The sequence below is a fragment of the Mytilus edulis genome, chromosome 1, assembly GCF_963676685.1.
Source record: "Mytilus edulis chromosome 1, xbMytEdul2.2, whole genome shotgun sequence".
In the NCBI taxonomy this organism is placed as follows: domain Eukaryota; kingdom Metazoa; phylum Mollusca; class Bivalvia; order Mytilida; family Mytilidae; genus Mytilus; species Mytilus edulis.
The window spans coordinates 9,323,275-9,342,043 of record NC_092344.1 but is presented as its reverse complement, the minus strand read 5'-3'; the positions used below and the strand labels follow the sequence as shown (position 1 = coordinate 9,342,043).

Sequence of the window (18,769 nt, the reverse complement as noted above, 5' to 3'; positions counted from 1 at the left end):
TATTAAATTGTTCCCGTAACGCATCGCTTGCGATCTCACTTATTAGCGACACGAAGAATTTTAGCGACAATATGTTTAGCGTTAAAAAAGGCTGCGAAGTTTGGTCCATAGTCGTTCCTGAAACAGTTCTTACTTTTAGTATAACCATTGCTCCAAGATGGCCGACTTGGAGTTTGATGGTTACCCACTTCATGAAAGTGTATTTAACGATGATATACGACGGCTTTCACAATTATTACGGGTACATGATGTAGCACAGAAGGATGTTCATGGTATGGCATAATAATAATTTGTGATTTTCATGAAATATATTTCCGTTGACATAACCGCACTCCTTTGTTTACATCAGCATCATCACTGACACCAGAAATGATCTCCCTTGACCAGACGACAGTTTGCAAATCATCCAGTGAACACAATCAAACCTTACATCTACAGTTAGGTGTCAAATTGTATGGTACAAATTCTAATGTCAGAATGACTATGCATAATTTGTCTAAAAATGATATATAATTTATAAATATATTTCTACATATATAATATTTGTAAATACAGTACAATTTTCGCGAAAGCCATCCCAAACTCCATACACCGAGTTTTTTCCTGGTGTGACACCAAGAAACTCCGACATCACTCCCTAAATTTGGGAGTATTCCCTCCGACTTCCGCGTAAATCCGTTACCTTTTGTTTATTGTATTAGTGACATCTCTCCCAGTCTGGAGTGACGCAGTGTCACACCAGGTAATTAATTGCCCTAATCCTTCTGATCTATGCCGGCACGCGACAGTCAAGGTATGCGAGATTTCTAATGTAATTAAACAATTGTATTTCCTGTCTATTGATTATCAGTTTATATCTGATTGCTTGAAACAAATGAAAGATTAAAATAAAAATAAAAACGTTGTTGTTAATTCTTTTAATTACTCTGTACATTTATATCAATTTTTAAAAACAACTATATTTGATTTTGACTTCTGTTTTTTATCAGTATATAAATATTTAATTTACTAAAAGAGATATAATTGTGTAACAATAAACGGAGACTAACGCTGAATAAATTAGGGTAGTTTAATGAAAAGTGACACGTCTCAAAGTTTTTTTATACAAGTAAAAAAGAAAATATTATTCACTATCTGTTATGCTAATAAGTCTACGCCATTTCCATTTTACAATTACAAAATAAAAGTTTTAAAAAGCAAACGGTTGTTGTTAATGCTTTCAATTGCATTAAAGTTTTATAAAAAAAAAAATCTATACTTGATTATGACCTCGGGTTTTTTTTATCAGTAATTTATATAACTTACGAAAAGAGACATACTTGCGTGAAAATAAACAGAAATTAACGCTGAAGGTATAAAATGTGAGAAAGAAAGAAAATTACGTGTCTTAAAATTGTATATGCAAGAAAAAAAGAAAATACTTTTCACCATTCCTTATGCTTAATAAGTCTACGGCATTTTCTCTTCACGATTTGTTAGCATTACTTTAGGATAGATAATACATTTCGGCTACAACAGGAATACTTCTATAGCTGCATCAACTCGTCGTTGCATAATATTCATTCACGCACAATGAATGTCAACTTTTGTGTTGTATTTAGAACAGTGATCTTTAAATATTTTTAAAGCAATTAATTGCCGTGGGAAGACGATACGCATCTCAGTGATCAACAGTGCGTAGTTAAACTTGAACTTGACTTTGCTCACAATATTGAATGCTAAAAATAGTGACGTCAATTTTGTCCACGAGATTTTTATTTGGCGGGAAATAGTATCATGTAACAGTAAACTCAGGTGACCTTTCTGGATAACCGTGGGAAAATTCATTAAAGGTTTAAACTTGCTTTGTAATGATTGACATAAATTTGTGTGCGTTAAGATTGAGGCTCTAGAAGGTACTTTTACAATTGATTAACCGGATTCTAAATTGTATTCCTTTTCTGAATTAACCAACATCAGCCTTTTATTTTTACGTTTCTCAGTCAACAGAGGACATAAAACCGGACATTATTTATACGTCCATAGTCAACACTATATATTAATGGTAGATGAAAACAGGATGCATGTCGTTCAGTTCTTGATGGGGGTTGGTAGAGATCCTCTGTGAAAATTTGCAGATCGTAAAAATCCGTTTCACATTTTTTTTTACATATTTCTTTCTTGTACAACACGATATAATTTCATTTAAATATTCTATTTTATAATTGTTGAAATACTTCTTTCTATATTTCGCCGAGGACTTTTAACGAGCAGTAAAATACGGATTGCCCCAATCCAATTTTATTTTAAATAATTAAAAATCAATAACAGATCATAACGGATAAAAAACACATGATTTTTTTTCTCCATATAATTAAATATTTAAAGGTTGTGATTATTGTGTTGTGTCTGGGCGGCAAATGTATCTCAGTATTTATGAATATAGGGCTGCCACATTGCATACAAAACTATTTGTCACTTTTCAGTTTCTTTTTTAAATTCAAATATTTCAAGTAGGTAATCTACCGAGGTAGTGAAACATAATATTTTACATTTCAAAATAAATTGAAAGTAACAGAGTTCACTTGTTGATCCGATAAATTAACTCTTGGTTTTAATTTAGATTGGACATATTACCGTATAAAACATCATTTTGTTTTAAGCCAGTTGATATTAATTATATAATATTGAACTATTAATGAACCGAATATTGCTCACTGAGTAGGTCATAAAAGGTTCTAATTGTGGTAAAATCGTCTTTGTTGAAAAAACAAAAATTATGACCTGATCGGACTATAATGAAAATAAAAAATAAGTGTTTTATTCGTATTTTTATACGTTTGTACGTTGTATGTCATATGACAATGACATGGGCATATACATACAAGAATAATTATCTTATTTTAAATAAAAATGTCACACTTTTATCTGACAATGAAAGGACATTTAAATAACGTATTTGAAAGCACACAGGTGCAATCAAGATCGATTAAATGTACAAAGGTAATAAATCTGGCTAATCCGATGATGTTGTCACGCGTCATTAATTTTCAGTACATCCGATGGGCAATAAACCAATAAACAGCCACGCGGAGTTGGGAGAGAATCTTTGGAGGAAATTGGAAGTATAATCCGTGATTCGCGTTGTCACACCGCTACACTCGGAAATCGGTGATTAGAGTTCGCGATTACATACTCTCTGGGCGTACTGTACATTGCAATACTTTGTCAAAAAATAATTATATTATCCTTGTACCAAGCCTATTGAAAATAAACTGATTTCTATGTGACAGTTCATTGTTCTCTTTATTTTATAATGCTTAGACAGGTTGGAGAGGATCCTCATAAATGGGTACTGTACTCGTGGTACTTAACTACTAATAGTACTATCCTTAAACTGTTAAAATCCAGGAAAGTGTTTAAATTTCTGAAACACAAAATGCATTTTCCTTCTATATATATGTATGGGTGCTAGGCCTTTAAACCATTTTAGTTTCACATATAAAAAGAAGATGTGGTATGATTGCCAATGTCTGAGACAACTCTTTCATGTGTCTACACAAGAGACCAAATGACACAGAAAATAACAACAATAGGTCACTGTACGGCCTTCAACAGTGAGCAACACCCATATCGCATAGTCAGCTATAAAAGGCCCTGAAATGACAAACTGTAAAACTATTCAAATGAGAAAACTAACGGCCTAGTTTATGTACAAAAAAAGAAAAATGTAACACATCAACATGATCAACAAACGACAGCCACTCAATTACAGGCTCCTGACTTGGGACAGGTGCACATACAGAATGTTTCTGGGTTAACCATGTATGGGGGATCTCAACTCTGCCCCTATTCTGGGACAGTGGTAACATATGACATAAGAACGAATTATAGAAATCAATTGAAAAAGGCTTAATAGTCAACTCATCAAATGGATAAAAAGAAACACATATAACAAAAACACAACAGTGGTCTGGCCAGGTACAGGTTTGTCAGATCTAGGAGATAAATTGTACCACTACGTGTTACCAGTCATTCTTTAAAAAATAGTTAAGATAAACTTCAAGAATAATACAAAGAAAAAGTGAATTTATCAATCACAGTTTTGAAGAAAAGAAAAAATCCCTACCTACCTACAATATTACTTGTACTTAGCCTAGTAATTATGTAAATTTAACTGCAACATGTACACTTCTTTTTGACTGTTTTAAGGGATGAAGCAAAATTTTAAAAAGTAACTACATGAATTTATGATTAACTTTTAAGGTGATCCAAATGGTCTCAGGGCATATATACCTTTACACCATTTTCATATATGTTTTATTTTTTGCAGGAAACACACCATTACATCTTGCAGTGATTTTAGGACATAAAGGTATGCATAATAATATAATTAATATTAATTAAAATTTGCATTTACCATCACATCTATGCAGTCAACAATCAAGCATAAAATTTACAGATCATTGAATTGTTTACTTTTTATGGAAACTGTAGTTTCTTAATAGTCTGGTGTGTCAGTACACCATGTACAATGGAGAACACCAATTTTGCTGATCCTTTTATTGCATTTTTAGGTTTCACTTATCATTATATAGAAAGTATATATCTCTTTTTTGGCTTAGAAACCCAGAACCTATATTTGCCAGAGTTTATGAAAGTCCTTTTAGAGATTTGTATTGCTTGATAGGTCAGTATTGAAGTAGTATACATTTATAGCTGATTAGTATTCACAACAATGAACTGAAATGGAAATAAACTAATAGGGGGGACATTGCAGAGAAAAGAATAAAAAAAGATGAAAGAGCAATGTATTGTTAAGTTTTATTTTGCTTGTATAACCACTTTACATTAATATGAAAAAATTTGTTGTAGAATGCATACATCTACTGCTGGCCCATGGGGCACCTGTACGTGTCAAGAATGTACAAGGGTGGACTCCATTAGCTGAAGCCATAAGTTACGGGGACAGACAAACAAGTAAGAATTTGGAGTATTGATTAATTACACAAACTATGTCTTGCACAAGATGAGTTTATAACTTACAAACAATTATTAACGGTGCGATAAGGAGATCGAAGCAAATAATAAAAGACAACAATCTTCTAGTGAATACACAGTGTTCTCCCCAGGCCGTTTTAACGTCGCGGTACCGCGACGCTATATTTTTTCACCGTGATGCTATAATAATTCCCGCGACGCTATAATTATTTTGAAGATGCTATTTTACTTGTCCTCAATTTTGAACTTTCATCTATTATCGATTATGATCATAAAAATTATATCACCTTTAATTGTAATCCCTTTAAGTCGGACACTAAAGGCAATTAAGAGATTAAATAGCTAGGTGTTAATTGCCCTCAGGGTGATAACTGTTTGGATGCGAATATCCCAAGCTGACACTTGTGACATGACTAATACCACGTGTCTGCAATCACCAATTTCGACATGGAAAAATGCAATCACAAAACAATTCGAAATCTATGTTTTTTATTACGAAATTTCAAAGATTGAAACGATTTTTTTATTATTTTAAAAGATCGTTTATTTGTGAAACTCTCCAAAAATTACTTTTTTTCTCTTCCAGTAATACGAGACCGAGAATTTTGGTTTAGAGCTAAAATAAGTTTAATACTTCTTTAAAAAGTTATCATAATTGGCTTAAGTTTATGTTTAATCCATTTAATGCATTAAAAGCGTCTTATTCATTCACAATCTCTTGTCACACAATGTTTATTCTCGGACTCATTTTCGTAAATTTATCTACGGCCGCCATTGCACATTTTTATGTAAACTACGGATAGGAACCGGACCAGATATGACAAAAATCCGCATTTTCACGATAATGACAACAGATGGACAGTAGACAGAAAAATTATACCAAGAGAGAATACTATGCTTTAACAGACTATTTGTTAGATAACTTTGTTAAAAATGCATATCATTTTAATGTAAAAATAAGAAACAACTGGAACTAATTCATTGAGTGCCATAAAACAATGAATTTCATAAACATGATAAAAAAAAGTTTTTAAATTGATTTTTTTTGCTACTTTTGCTACTTTATCTTTACTTAATATAATAAAAAAAATAATTAATTTTGTGTACTAGATATTGAGTTTTGTATATATACAGGTTGCACTATAATGAACCATTCATTCGTTTGACTTATTGTTGGGTAACTGAAACCACATATTTATTTTTGTTTGGCACAAAAGGAAAAAAATAATTCTGTAACTATAAATAAATAAAGAAAACATAAACTGAAACAACTGTTTTTTGTGGTTATAGTTACAGTTATGAATTGAACAATATAAACTAAAACATATAAAGGAAATAGAGCATCAACGCGACGCGAAAAATGACATTTTAAAAAAAAATACAGTTATTTTTTTTTACGCTAAATGTGATGCTATCCAAAATTTATGGGGAGAACACTGCTACATTCATAGAAATAGAAGATTTATGATTGCTATTAATTGCTTTTATAGTTATCCAAAAGTCATTATTAATGAACTAGAAAAACATGCTCCTTCCAGCATGATCAAGACATGCAAATCAAGGTTTTTAGTTAGTTAAGCTGTCTAAGAAGAATTTTTTTTTCCTTCTTTTTTCTTCTTTCTTTTTTCTTCTTTTTTTTTTTTTTTCTTTTTTTTAAATATATGCATTTATATTTTTGATATGAGAAAAGCTGTACTAAAACATTTAACCTAATAACTGTATACTTAATTAATATAAGTTATGAACTTTATATGTGGATATATTATTATTGCAAATCTTCAATATACACATATATAGTCATGCAATTCAAAATAATTAGATATTAATATTACATTAATTTCTGAATCATACACTTTACAAAATGAAATTTTACATATATATCTCATTACTTTGAAATAATTGAATATATATGATGTTTTACAGTTGTCAGTTTGTTAAGAAAACTGAAGCAGCAATCAAAGGAATCTCTTGAAGAAAGAAGACCTCAACTTATACAGGCTCTGAAAGATATAGGAGACTTTTACCTAGAACTCAAATGGGACTTTCATAGTTGGGGTAATTTATTTCACAGCTTATATAGTTCAGGCTATAAGCTATTGAGATTAAAGAAACAATTTCAAACAAATTTATGTATTACACTTTCACTCAAGTCAGTCAAGGTTAAAAAGTTGAGAAGCCTTATAATCAAACTAATATTTGGGCACAAAAATATAAAGAACTACTGTAATACTTATTTTGATTCACAAATATTTAAAAAGCATATCTCAATTTATATCAGAAATAGTATAACATTTTCAGATCTGATGGGAAATTACTGTTGAATATTTATTGTTCCAACCATGGAAGTATTATATTGACAGGAACTCCAACAAGCAGACTTCAAAAGTTTATAGTGTGATGCCGCAAAATCGTTAAGTATCTGTTAATTAACTCGACATTTCTTATGTTCCGATCAAATTTTTAGAACCTCGTGAATGATCGTAATTACGGAACATACCGAAATAACTGGATGTGTACTTAATTGTCAAGGAAATGAATTTACCGACCATGTGAATGACAAATATGTCAGTTTTTACGGGTTTTGCTGCTTAAAAACAAATAAAAAGAAAAGAAACGAAATCCCCTCGACTGTTTTCACCAAATAAAAAAACAAAAACAAAAAACTGAAGAGTAAAAATACTCACAAGCCATAAACATTTCAGTTTAAGTTGCAATCAATTTTAAAATAGTCAGATTTTTATTCATGAGAGAACCGTTGGCTAGACACGCTTAACTGTTATATACATGTTAGGCTTGAAAATCATAAAATTCTCATGTAAAGTAAACGGAAAAGTTTTTATCAGTAATTATTGTCAGGTTTTACTGCTAACTTTGACAAATATTTTAATAAAGTGTTTAATGAAAGAATTTCCAACAAAAATTTAATCCAAAAGTTGGCCGGGGGGGGGACAGGGTTAAAGAGCTTTGATCCGAAAAAAATATCAAATATTTGGATTTATTGTTTACAGAAAGTCCAATGGCAAATATTTCATGCAATATAACAAGAAACGGAAACATAAATTGCTTAGCATACAGTGTAAGATGTTTCAGAACTGTTAAGCTTTTGAACACATAAATAAATTCTAAATTGGTTTCCATGATAAAAAAAAAATTAAACTGCTTAGGGCCCATCATGGTGATCGTTCTTTAAATGCATCCAGAAATATTAAAAGCCATCCCTAAAAATAAATCTGTCAGACGTCAGATTGAGTAAGCTCGGACTAGGTTGAATGTTTAAGGTTAATTGTTTACAACTTTGGAATTATCATAAAAGGTGTAACAATTCATCTGCATGTCTTGTAACTTGATATTGCTATGTAGAAGTCTTCACATGCGTGTAATTATTAACCTCTTTTAGTCTTTAAAACATATTTGATAAATACGTCAATATGATTTTACGATAGAAAAAAACATAAATATTTGTGTAACACTTGATAAAAGTTTACAATCTTTAACTTAAATTTGAGTTATCTGGCACCATCTGGCACACTACAAGCGCATCACGTTATTTTCTGCAAACACTCTACTTCAGAATAATGTAATTTTCATAATCGGATATTTCCCAATTTCCAAGTTCCAATGATTAAAACATACTCAACAAAACTAAAAATAAGCTTGCCCTCTTTCCGAATGCAGTTAATTTTCTTATGTCATTCTGTTAAATATTGACCAATTTTTTTCGATCTTTTCAGCGTTGTTCTTCATTTATTGAACGGAAACAGGTGTTGTTATTCATGTGGCAATTCAAAAATAACCACGGAGTTTCTGTGTTTATTTACATTGGTAGGTAGATAAGACAATCGATATCAAATCACGTGATAAGACCAGCTTCAGTTTAAAGAACAGGCGAAGGCGGCATCACAGATACCCCACAAAGGAGTTATCACGTACTTGACAAACTGAGTCGGAACCTTTTATTTTCTTAAAGAAATCAGTGGAATGGGAATGTGCTAATTTTTCGTTGGAGTTCCTGTCAATATAATACTTCTATGTTCCAACTAAGCATACATATTTTGTCAATGTCTAATAATCAGATTAGTATACTTCATGTTCAGCTCTTTATTTTGTTTTGTCTGAAGTTATAATAGGGTTTTTATTTACTAATTCCAGGTGTCAAGTGAACATGCTTTGTATTTGTAATGTGATGCTGTTTTTTTGTAGTGCCACTTGTATCCAGAATATTACCATCTGATGTATGTAAAATTCATAAATCTGGAGCCTGTTTAAGGTAATGCAAACTTACTATTTTATAGTTTTAGGACAATTCACTGTTCATACAATTAAATATATGAATCCCTAATATTGATTCACTCCTTGGTATGATTAGGTTAATATCAATGAAACAACAATCTAACATTATATTTTCTATACATACAATACCCATAAAATGCAAGCTGTAATCATCTAGAATCTTAATTTAATAGAGTGGACCTACATCTGATGTCTAAATAATATAGACCATTAAGAAACTTAATGACTAGAGAAGAATTCTTACTTTGAAGGGGCAAATTGACTTATTTTTATGCCCCTGCTGTAGTGGAGGGGGCATTAAGTTTTATCCTTGTATGTCTGTACCTCCCAAAATTGGTTTCCACTCTCTAACTTTAGATTTCCTCAACCAAATGTTAAGAAACATATTCACAATGCTTATTACCACAAAACACAAGTCAAGTTTGAATTTTGGTAGAGTCACTTTTACATTTCTAGTGTTATGCCCCTTTGCAAATGGAAAAATTGCTGAATTTTCTGTTTCCATTCTCTAACTTAATTTTGAAAGATTCAGGGCAATTGAGATATTGTTTAGACATCTGTCTATTGTTTATGCCCGTTGACCTCTTTAAACAAGTGGCATTTTTGTGTTATAAATACTGATATGCTTACATTGTAAAGGGCTTTGCCTTTGTTGATTTTCATTGTACATATTTAACTGTATTAAATTTCTGTTCTTCCTCTGCATGCTATTGATTATACTTGAAGCATTATCACACACAGAACTAGTAAATTAATTGTGAATAAATTAAACATCTGCAATTATATCAAATATTCAAAGTTATGAATACATTTAGATATAACATTAGATAAATAAAGTATTAGTCAGCTTTCTACTTATGGTGAAAACATAAAATGTTAATTTTATTTTATTTTTAGTGTTGTACTGTAACAGTGGTATATATATTCATTTCAGATTAGATACTACATTAGTAGATTTTAATGGTATGCATTGGGAAAGAGGGGACATAACTTTTGTATTCAATGGTGATATGCCTCCAGAGAAATGTCTCACAGTCATGGATAACAAAACTAAAGTTTATCAAAGAATTAAATATGAGGTAAATATTGTGTTATATAGTGTAGATTTGTGTGTAATTTTGTGTTATATAGTGTAGATTTTGGGTGTAATAATGTGTAAGATAGTGTAGATGTGTGTGTAATTTAGTGTATATGAAAAGTGTGGTGTCTACTGATTTTGTGAAAATTTGTACAATCCTCATGAAATAAGTTTTACATGACTTGCCCGTAGGACTTGTCATTAATAGTGAAGACTGAATCATCTTGTTATATCTTCTGCAATAAAAAAAAAGTACATTAGAAATTTGTGTTGACTGATATTGGTATATAAACTGTGCAGATAGTGATGTCATGGTGATAGAGTTTGAAACCTGTTGTTTTTTGGGAGGCATTCATTTCAGTAAATACAATGTAAAACAGGGGGACCAGAAAAAAAATGTTTTATTTAGCAGGGTGTCAGAATACTAAGTTTTTTTACTGCAAGGATAGGCATATTATGGGACCAGGATAAAGTGTTGGTTAAAGCAGGATGTTGGAATACTCAGGTGTCAGATTAGGAAGGTTACACTTTACTATAAAAAATCAGGTGAGATTTTTAGTAGAAAGCATGCTTCTTGTTTAGAATATTGAATTACAGTTCAGGTTCATTTGACATAGAAGTAAGTACCTATATTAATTTTAATTTTGTTATCATGGTTATAAATATATTTTAGGAAACAGAACAGGAGGTTGAAGATGAAGTAGATATATTGATGAGTAGTGATATAATGGCAGCTCAGATGTCCACTAAAAATATCTCATTCTCTCGTTCTCAAAGCGGATGGCTTTTCAGGGAAGACAAAACAGTAAGGAAACTCTTGTGTGAAAAAGAAATATTTGTAATGACATATGGTCAAATATTTTTTTTGCATTCTGTTTTGATATTCCACATATCAATTGTTCATTTATAAAATCAGTAAACATTGACAAAAGTTTGGAACCAGTAAAGACGTGCAAATAAAATAAACAATTCAAATGTATATCTTTTTTATTTGATAAGGGGTGTGGCATGGAATACACCATCATTGAATTCAATCTGCTAGGCATGTGTCTTTTCAAAGTTCAATGAAAAAAATTCCAAAGATCAGCTAATTTATCATTTTATTTTTTTTAATTTTACAATTGTCCAGTAAAATACACACTGCAGGAAAAAGCTTTATCTTAAAATTAAATTTTACACAAAGTTTGAGGTAGTCTCCCTTGAATTCTTTCAAGGAGTTAACATACATTTATATGAAAATTTGACTGTATAAGTTTTATGATGTTTTTATGTTGTAGGAAATGGTTGGTGAATTTGAAGCTGATTTTTTCAATGTTCATGGACTTAATTTAGAATCAAAGAAAAGGTATGGGGTCATTTTTGTAAAATGTATCCTTATGTTATCCTACCTCAGGCCTTGAGATATCTGCAAACAATCTATATACCTGAAATATTAAAAAAGTATATGTTTCATCTCTTGAGTTTTTATTAGCTCACCTGGCCTTTTAGGCCAGGTGAGCTTTTCTCATCACTTGGCGTCCGTCGTCGTCGTCGTCTGTCGTCGTTAACAATTTTTCAAACATCTTCTCCTCTGAAACTACTGAATGGATTTGAATGAAACATAAAATGATTGTTCCTTAGATTATCCTGCACAAAGTGTGTGCTTCGATTTTTGATCCGTCAAAAAACATGGCCGCCGTTTCTTAAAATAGAACATAGGGGTCAAATGCAGTTTTTGGCTTATATCTCAAAAACGGAAGCATTTAGAGCAAATCTGACATGGGGTAAAATGTTCATTAGGTCAAGATCTATCAGCCCAGAAATTTTCAGACGAATCAAACAAACCATTGTTGGGTTGCTGCCACTTAATTGGTAATTTTAAGGAAATTTTGCAGTTTTTGGTCATTATCTTGAATATTATTATAGATAAAGATAAACTGTAAACAGCAAAAATGATCAGCAAAGTAAGATCTACAAATAAGTTAAATATGACCAAAATTGTCAATTGACCCCTTAAGGGGTTATTGTCCTTTAATGACAATTTTTTCACAATTTGTTCATCATATTTGCTAACTTTAAAAAATCTTCTCCTCTAAAACTACTCAACCAAATTCAACCAAACTTCAACTGAATGATCAGTAGGGTGTATAAAATAAAGTTTATGTTTTATTTTCTATTTCTTCAAAAAACATGGCCAAAGGCATTGTTTACCAGGTGAGCGATTCAGGCTCTTGAGAGCCTCTTGTTTAGTAATAGCATAACAATTTTTCTACGCTTGAGTACCAAAAATAAAGATTTAACTTTTTGGCAAATGATTTAATAATAGGAATCCATCACTTAATTATTGTGTTGTAAAATGTTTAATAAGGAAATCAAATAATATGTCAAATTTTATTGGTTGTATTTGTGACTTTTCTTGTTACCTTTAGGAGAGAACATTTAACCCCAGAAGATATTCAGAAAAACAAAGCAATCATGGAGAGTCTAAGTAAAGGAACCTGGGACAACTGTGAGGTAAGCAGACATCTACAAGGGATGTATTAAATATAAAAAAAATAATTTGAAATATTAAACAGTCAATAAATACACTTATTTCTCTGTGTATGGGCTTTAAGTTTTACATGTGCTGAACAGTTTTTTAATACAAAAAAAAACCAGTAAGAGTGAATATTGGAACTGATTTATTGATATCTTACAAAAATTGTGAATACAGATTAGTTAGTGTATCTAAAGATTCAAGAAAATAAGTTTTAAGGATCTTCATCTGACAAACTTTTTAGAAAACTCAGAAAATTTTGCAATGTTTTTTTTTTATTATTGTGAAAATTACAACAGGATAGGTTTCACAAAAATACAAGTATCTTGACATAAATTAGCATGTACATGTATATATTACTTGCTAAATCACAATAATTTATCTCACATTTCAGTCAATTGTTTAATAATCTTGTTAATAATATAAATTATATGGTTCCCTTCTGACCCCCTACGGATCAATAGAGGATTAGTTAAATCCATAGGAGGTAAGACCCTCTATGGTCCATAGGGGTCAGTAGTTAATGCATAACTAATTTATCGCAAGCTGAACTTTTTCTGCTGTGTTTTGTTGAAAAATAAACAATGAAACTAATTTATTAGATGACGTTACTATTAACAGTAGACCTGAAGTCATCAACCCCCTATGAAATTTACTACCCCCCTACACATCCATAGGGGTCACCACGTGACGGCTTTAAACCAATCAAAACGTGATAATTTACCTGTGGTGCGATAAATGTATTTAAGTAGCACACCTATGTTATAATGTCTTTATTTGTTTATTTACTTATAGTTTGACAGGAGGCCATCACTAGAACCTCCAACCAAACCTAGTATATCATGGAATGATTATATATCAGCACAACCAGGAAAACATGTCTGTCTAGGAAGACAGTATATATCTAAAGAAAGCCCAAAGTCTTTCAAAGCTACAGTGGCTGTGGTGAGTCTTACATAGTATTAGAATTGTCATTACAGAAAATCAAAATTTATACAGAGTAATTGGATTAACATTGGTGAGACAGCAATCTAACAACACTATAAACAGATAACTTATAATGATGAGTAGGTGTTCACTACTTCTTACAGAAAATTATATGATTATTTAACACTTTGTCTGAATAAATAAGAAAGGCAGAGTAAGTAAGGTGTAAAAGCAATACAAAACAATTTTTGGACAATGCTTTGTAGATATGCAGTTCCCATTTGTTGCAGCAGATGAAATACATTGAATTGATGTTGAGTTTACCACCACACACCCATATGTTTATTATTGTTATATATGTACTAAAATCTTGTAGAAAAAGTAGTTTGATGCTAATCAGTTGTGTCCTGGTGTCTTATGTCTGACATCACAATTTTTATAAAGATCAAAGATAAAAAATGTGTTTGTTGAAGGTTTGTTACCATAAATCTTTTGAAGTCTTCTAATATTTTTTAAATATATTTATTTTTTTCTTATAGAGCAAGAATTTTCCAATGAACGTTCATGCGTAAGTGCTTATAGATTATGTATTGTGTCTTGCAATATCAAAGCATACATTGTCGTCATAATCTACAACAAAATAAAGTTTTAAAATTTTAATAAAATAGTAACACATGCATGACATGACTAGTATTTATATGGTAAAAATAATCTTCAAATATCCATGTTTATTTCCTGTAAAAATTTGTATATTCAGAACTTCAATATTCTATTTTACATATTTATCTGTTATTTCATCAATCCATATATCGTATGAATAAGACAGTGAATAACTGACACCTCTACCCTACAATAAATAGAAAACTAATTAGGCTTTGAGCAAATTGTATTGTTGAAAGAAAAAATTACACAGTTATTCAGATAATCAGAAAATCTTTGGAAATTGTGTTAAAGTGCTACCATTCCAATCAGTTATTCATTTTTAAATTATTTTGTTCACATCAGATGCACGTCAATAATAGAAGTAATGTTGTGATAATATAACTAAAGTGCAGTACTGGATATATATATATAATAGCTTGTTTTAATATTGCAGCTTATTAGATGTCTTGGAAGTTGTTGCTCCTTTTAAACAGTTCCAAAAGTTACGAGACTTTATGACATCAAAATTACCAGATGGATTCCCAGTACAAATTGGTAAGATAAGACATATATACATATAAGATATTTATTTAAAAAGGTAGATTCCCAAAACAGAAGTTTTCTTTTAAGTTGAGATTAATGTCAAAAAGGGGGGGGGGGATAAGTTTATATTGATGAAGATAGACACATACAAAAATTCTCCTAGGGTGGAGATATTTGAAAGCAGTTTTTAAAGGTTCAATCTTTACTTTAAATGATTTTATTTGAAAAACAAATCTTATGTAATTTGGGTATGGTGAATGGGTTAAACAGTTTGATAATTTCTTTTTATGAACAGGACAGAATATGTTCTGAAAGTTTATTTTTAATTATTGTTCTCAAAAACCAAATACTGAAAGTAGTCACCAGAGAATTGCAATAACAAAAATGGGTTTTAAGACAAGACACAAAATCCTTGTTTAATGTGTTTTGAAATATTATAACTTTTTAAACAAGGGTAGTTCTAATAATTATATATTTCTAATACATAACACAAAATATTATATTTAGTTTATGTATATTGTAGAAATCCCCGTGTTTCCTACAGTGACAGCTACTGTAACGTTCCAGCACTTCTCATGGCGAGAGAACTTAAATCCTAACTTATTTACCATTCCTTTCCACTACCGAGAAGATCCAAAAAGATTCCCCGACTTATGACTCATCTGGAAGGACATTAGTATCATCCATATCTTAGTCAGTCTTCGTAGTCTCAAAGATGATATTGTAGGAATGGAAATCCCCTTAACTAATTTAGGAAACTCTAGTACAGAAATGACTCTCATCCTCTAGTCATGGAAATCCCCATGGCTAATTAAGGATACTTCAAACATTAAAGACTTTTATCGTCTCGTCATGGAAATTTCCTTAGACAATGCAATTAACTTAAAAATATACACAACAACAAAAATGTCTCCTATAGTCAGATATTCATGGAAATCCCCATGATATATTTAGAAAACTTCAAGTAAAAAGGCAATATTCTTTTTGTCAAAGGAAATGAATATTGCCTTAGAAATTTCCTAAATAAAGTTAGACAAATTCAGCATAGACATTTATCCTCTAGTCATAGTAAACCGATTTTAGTGATTAAACAGATTTGTGATTTTTGACAATCTGATATTTATGTTATGCAACATTTGGCAGGTTGAACTATTTAATGTATATATATGATAATGGTTATATATGTGTTGTTAGAATCTGTTTCTGAAGTTTAACAGTTGATCCATTATTAATGGAAAAATATTGATTATATTCAATATAGACAAAGTTTTAGATCTGAGAAAATATTTCTGTTATTTAGTATTAAATTGAAAATATGAATTGTGAAGGTTTTGTGTAGAGTTTATCATTCTGTATAGAGGAAACATATACATAGATATATTTTGGATTTATAAGCTAAGGCTATTTCCCTAAATTAATACAATAGAACTATATTTGTTATATGTTGAAATGAACTTGATTTTAATTCAGTTGTTATTTGTAAACATAAAAAATGTCCATTACAACCATACATTATTTTAAAGAGCCTGATACCAGACTAGTTATCAATACATACTATAGAACACTGATTTTCACATTTGTTTATCTATACTTGTACCAAAGAAACACAGATTTTCAAATTTACTTATGCATACCACAGAATACTGAATTTCAAATTTATTCAGATATCCACAGTTCACAGACTTTCAAATTTATTCAGATATCCACAGTTCACAGACTTTCCAATGTAAACATCACCTAGAACACTGATTTTCATTAGCATTTATGATACTATTGTATGGTTATGATGATTGGTCAACTCAAAAATTCAATGATCATTTTGTAATTTTATTCAATGTTTAAATCAGGATTTTTTTCTTTTAAGAATAGCCTGTTAGTTTGTTTTTTTCACTTAACTTTCACTAAAATTAATTTGGCTCGTTTAATTTTCATAAAATTTTGACAAAGTATTTACTTTGACCCTATGACAAAAATATAAAAATTTGAAAAACATTGAACCAACTATTTTATCAGAAAAATTACACTGGTTATATAGCAGTTTGACAGACACTAATTTTGATCATTGAGAAGCTTAATATCACAACGTAATTAAAACAATTAGCTGATTTTACAGAGTTATCTCCCTGTAGTGTTAGGTACCAACTTAACCATTTTTACCAAACACTGACTATATTGTGGTGAATTTGTAAACTTGTTTGAGTAACAGAAGAGGTTTACTCTTTAAAAAGTTCTCTACCCAACTAAATAGAAATATATTGTATGGTTGTAATTTTATTTCATTACATATGTTTTTGCTCAATTGAAGTCCACATTAATGTGATGCTTCAGATGCCACTAATCAGAATTAGACCTATTATTTTATTGAATCCAAAAAATGAAGTAATGAAATGATTCCCACTAAGGTTTGTGAAATTGTGTGGAGTAATAACAATTAGGGGTTTTTTTGTGGAAAAGCCCCTTCATAATTGATTGTTATTTGTAGGCAGAACTCTCAGAATTAAAAATTATTTTCAGAGTTATATAGCATGTCTACATCAACTAGTACAAGTTTTTTGTTGTTGTTGTTATAATTATGTTATATTCTAATGTGAGAATATATTTGAGGGAATTATTTAATATCAATAGCAACATTTAAATGTTTTCATTAACTTGATTTTATCAAACTTTTATTTCAGTGCTTTTTAAACTTTTTGTTACATTGTTATACTTTTATATTTGTTTTTCTTCAGTACATAACCATGTTCTATTGTATTTTTGCTGGCTTTTTTTTTACCATTTCAATGCATCATTTTCCGTGAATGATTTTAATGGCTCAACAAACCATACGTTGGTCTTCATGCCAGTAATGTTTCATAATACAAACTCTCCTTGTAGTGGATATTTTCTTGCATTTTGCTGGATCGTGAAATTGGCTAAAAACCATCAACCCCTTCCTGAAATGGAAGCATTTAATTATCAGGGTAATATGTAATATATTGGGTTAATTGTAGATGTTGATTGGTTGTTGCTGTTGCGTTTATTATTTGATTCATATTTCATCCCAGTTAAAAGAATACTCAAAAGAGTCAAAAGAGTATTTTTTCACAAACAACTTTTTTCAACAGAATTTTAGTTGGCTATTTCATTTGAAAAACAACGAAATTATATCAGGACTTCATAAGATTTGGATAACGATTTCTGACCTTGGTTCATATGTTCAACTAAAACAGTCCTAATCTTGTCAATGTAATAAATATGTTTGATTTCTTTGTCAGCAGGCAAATGAATATGTATAATTTCTTAGTTATGCAGTGAAAAAAGCTTCATGAAAATGTTGATACAAAAAATAGAAGTTCTCACTGTTATTACATCTTTAATGTTGTTCTACGTAACATACTATTTATATATAATAGAAGTAAACGTTAACTAAGGTAGAACAAAAGAATTTGATATATAATTGAAATTATAACCATCTTTGTTTATAGATATTTTCTTTTTAATTTATATTTAAGGCACTGTGTACAACTTTCACAAAATATTATTGTTTTAAAAATTTACTTTATTATGTGATATTTATTTGTTTGTTTTATCACAAATGTGGAAAAAATATTTTTCTGTGATTTAGTAGAGTAGAAACAGAAATGTTATATCTTTAAAGACTTTTGTTCTGAATAAGAATTCATTAAATACTTGTTTACAAGATAATATGTGGGTATGCTATTGAGGTGTCAAGGATGGCAAAATGCTACATTTTTCTGTAAAATTCTGGCATCATTGCCATTCAAGGATATTTTTTTTTATCCCTGAATATTTAT

The 18,769-nt window shown here is 30.2% G+C and overlaps 1 protein-coding gene across 1 annotated transcript; it reads left to right on the top strand.

Moving 5' to 3' along the window:
• The first annotated feature begins 131 nt into the window (after window positions 1–131).
• On the top strand, window positions 132–16,956 carry LOC139523428 (ankyrin repeat domain-containing protein 13C-like). Its single transcript, XM_071317474.1, has 13 exons — window positions 132–272; window positions 4,313–4,354; window positions 4,855–4,959; window positions 6,904–7,035; window positions 9,181–9,247; window positions 10,205–10,349; window positions 11,022–11,153; window positions 11,626–11,693; window positions 12,757–12,841; window positions 13,659–13,808; window positions 14,330–14,358; window positions 14,887–14,987; window positions 15,499–16,956. Exons 1-13 carry the CDS (start codon window positions 158–160, stop codon window positions 15,630–15,632), a joined length of 1,305 nt encoding a protein of 434 aa, XP_071173575.1. The 5' UTR covers window positions 132–157; the 3' UTR covers window positions 15,633–16,956.
• Window positions 16,957–18,769: the final 1,813 nt, after the last annotated feature.

Coding starts and splice junctions, on each gene's coding strand:
- LOC139523428 (XM_071317474.1), top strand. CDS start 158: ATGGCCGACTTGGAGTTTGATGGTTACCCACTTCATGAAAGTGTATTT. Junction 7,036..9,180: donor ATGGGACTTTCATAGTTGGG/GTAATTTATTTC, acceptor GTTTTTTTGTAG/TGCCACTTGTATCCAGAATA. Junction 12,842..13,658: donor GAACCTGGGACAACTGTGAG/GTAAGCAGACAT, acceptor ATTTACTTATAG/TTTGACAGGAGGCCATCACT.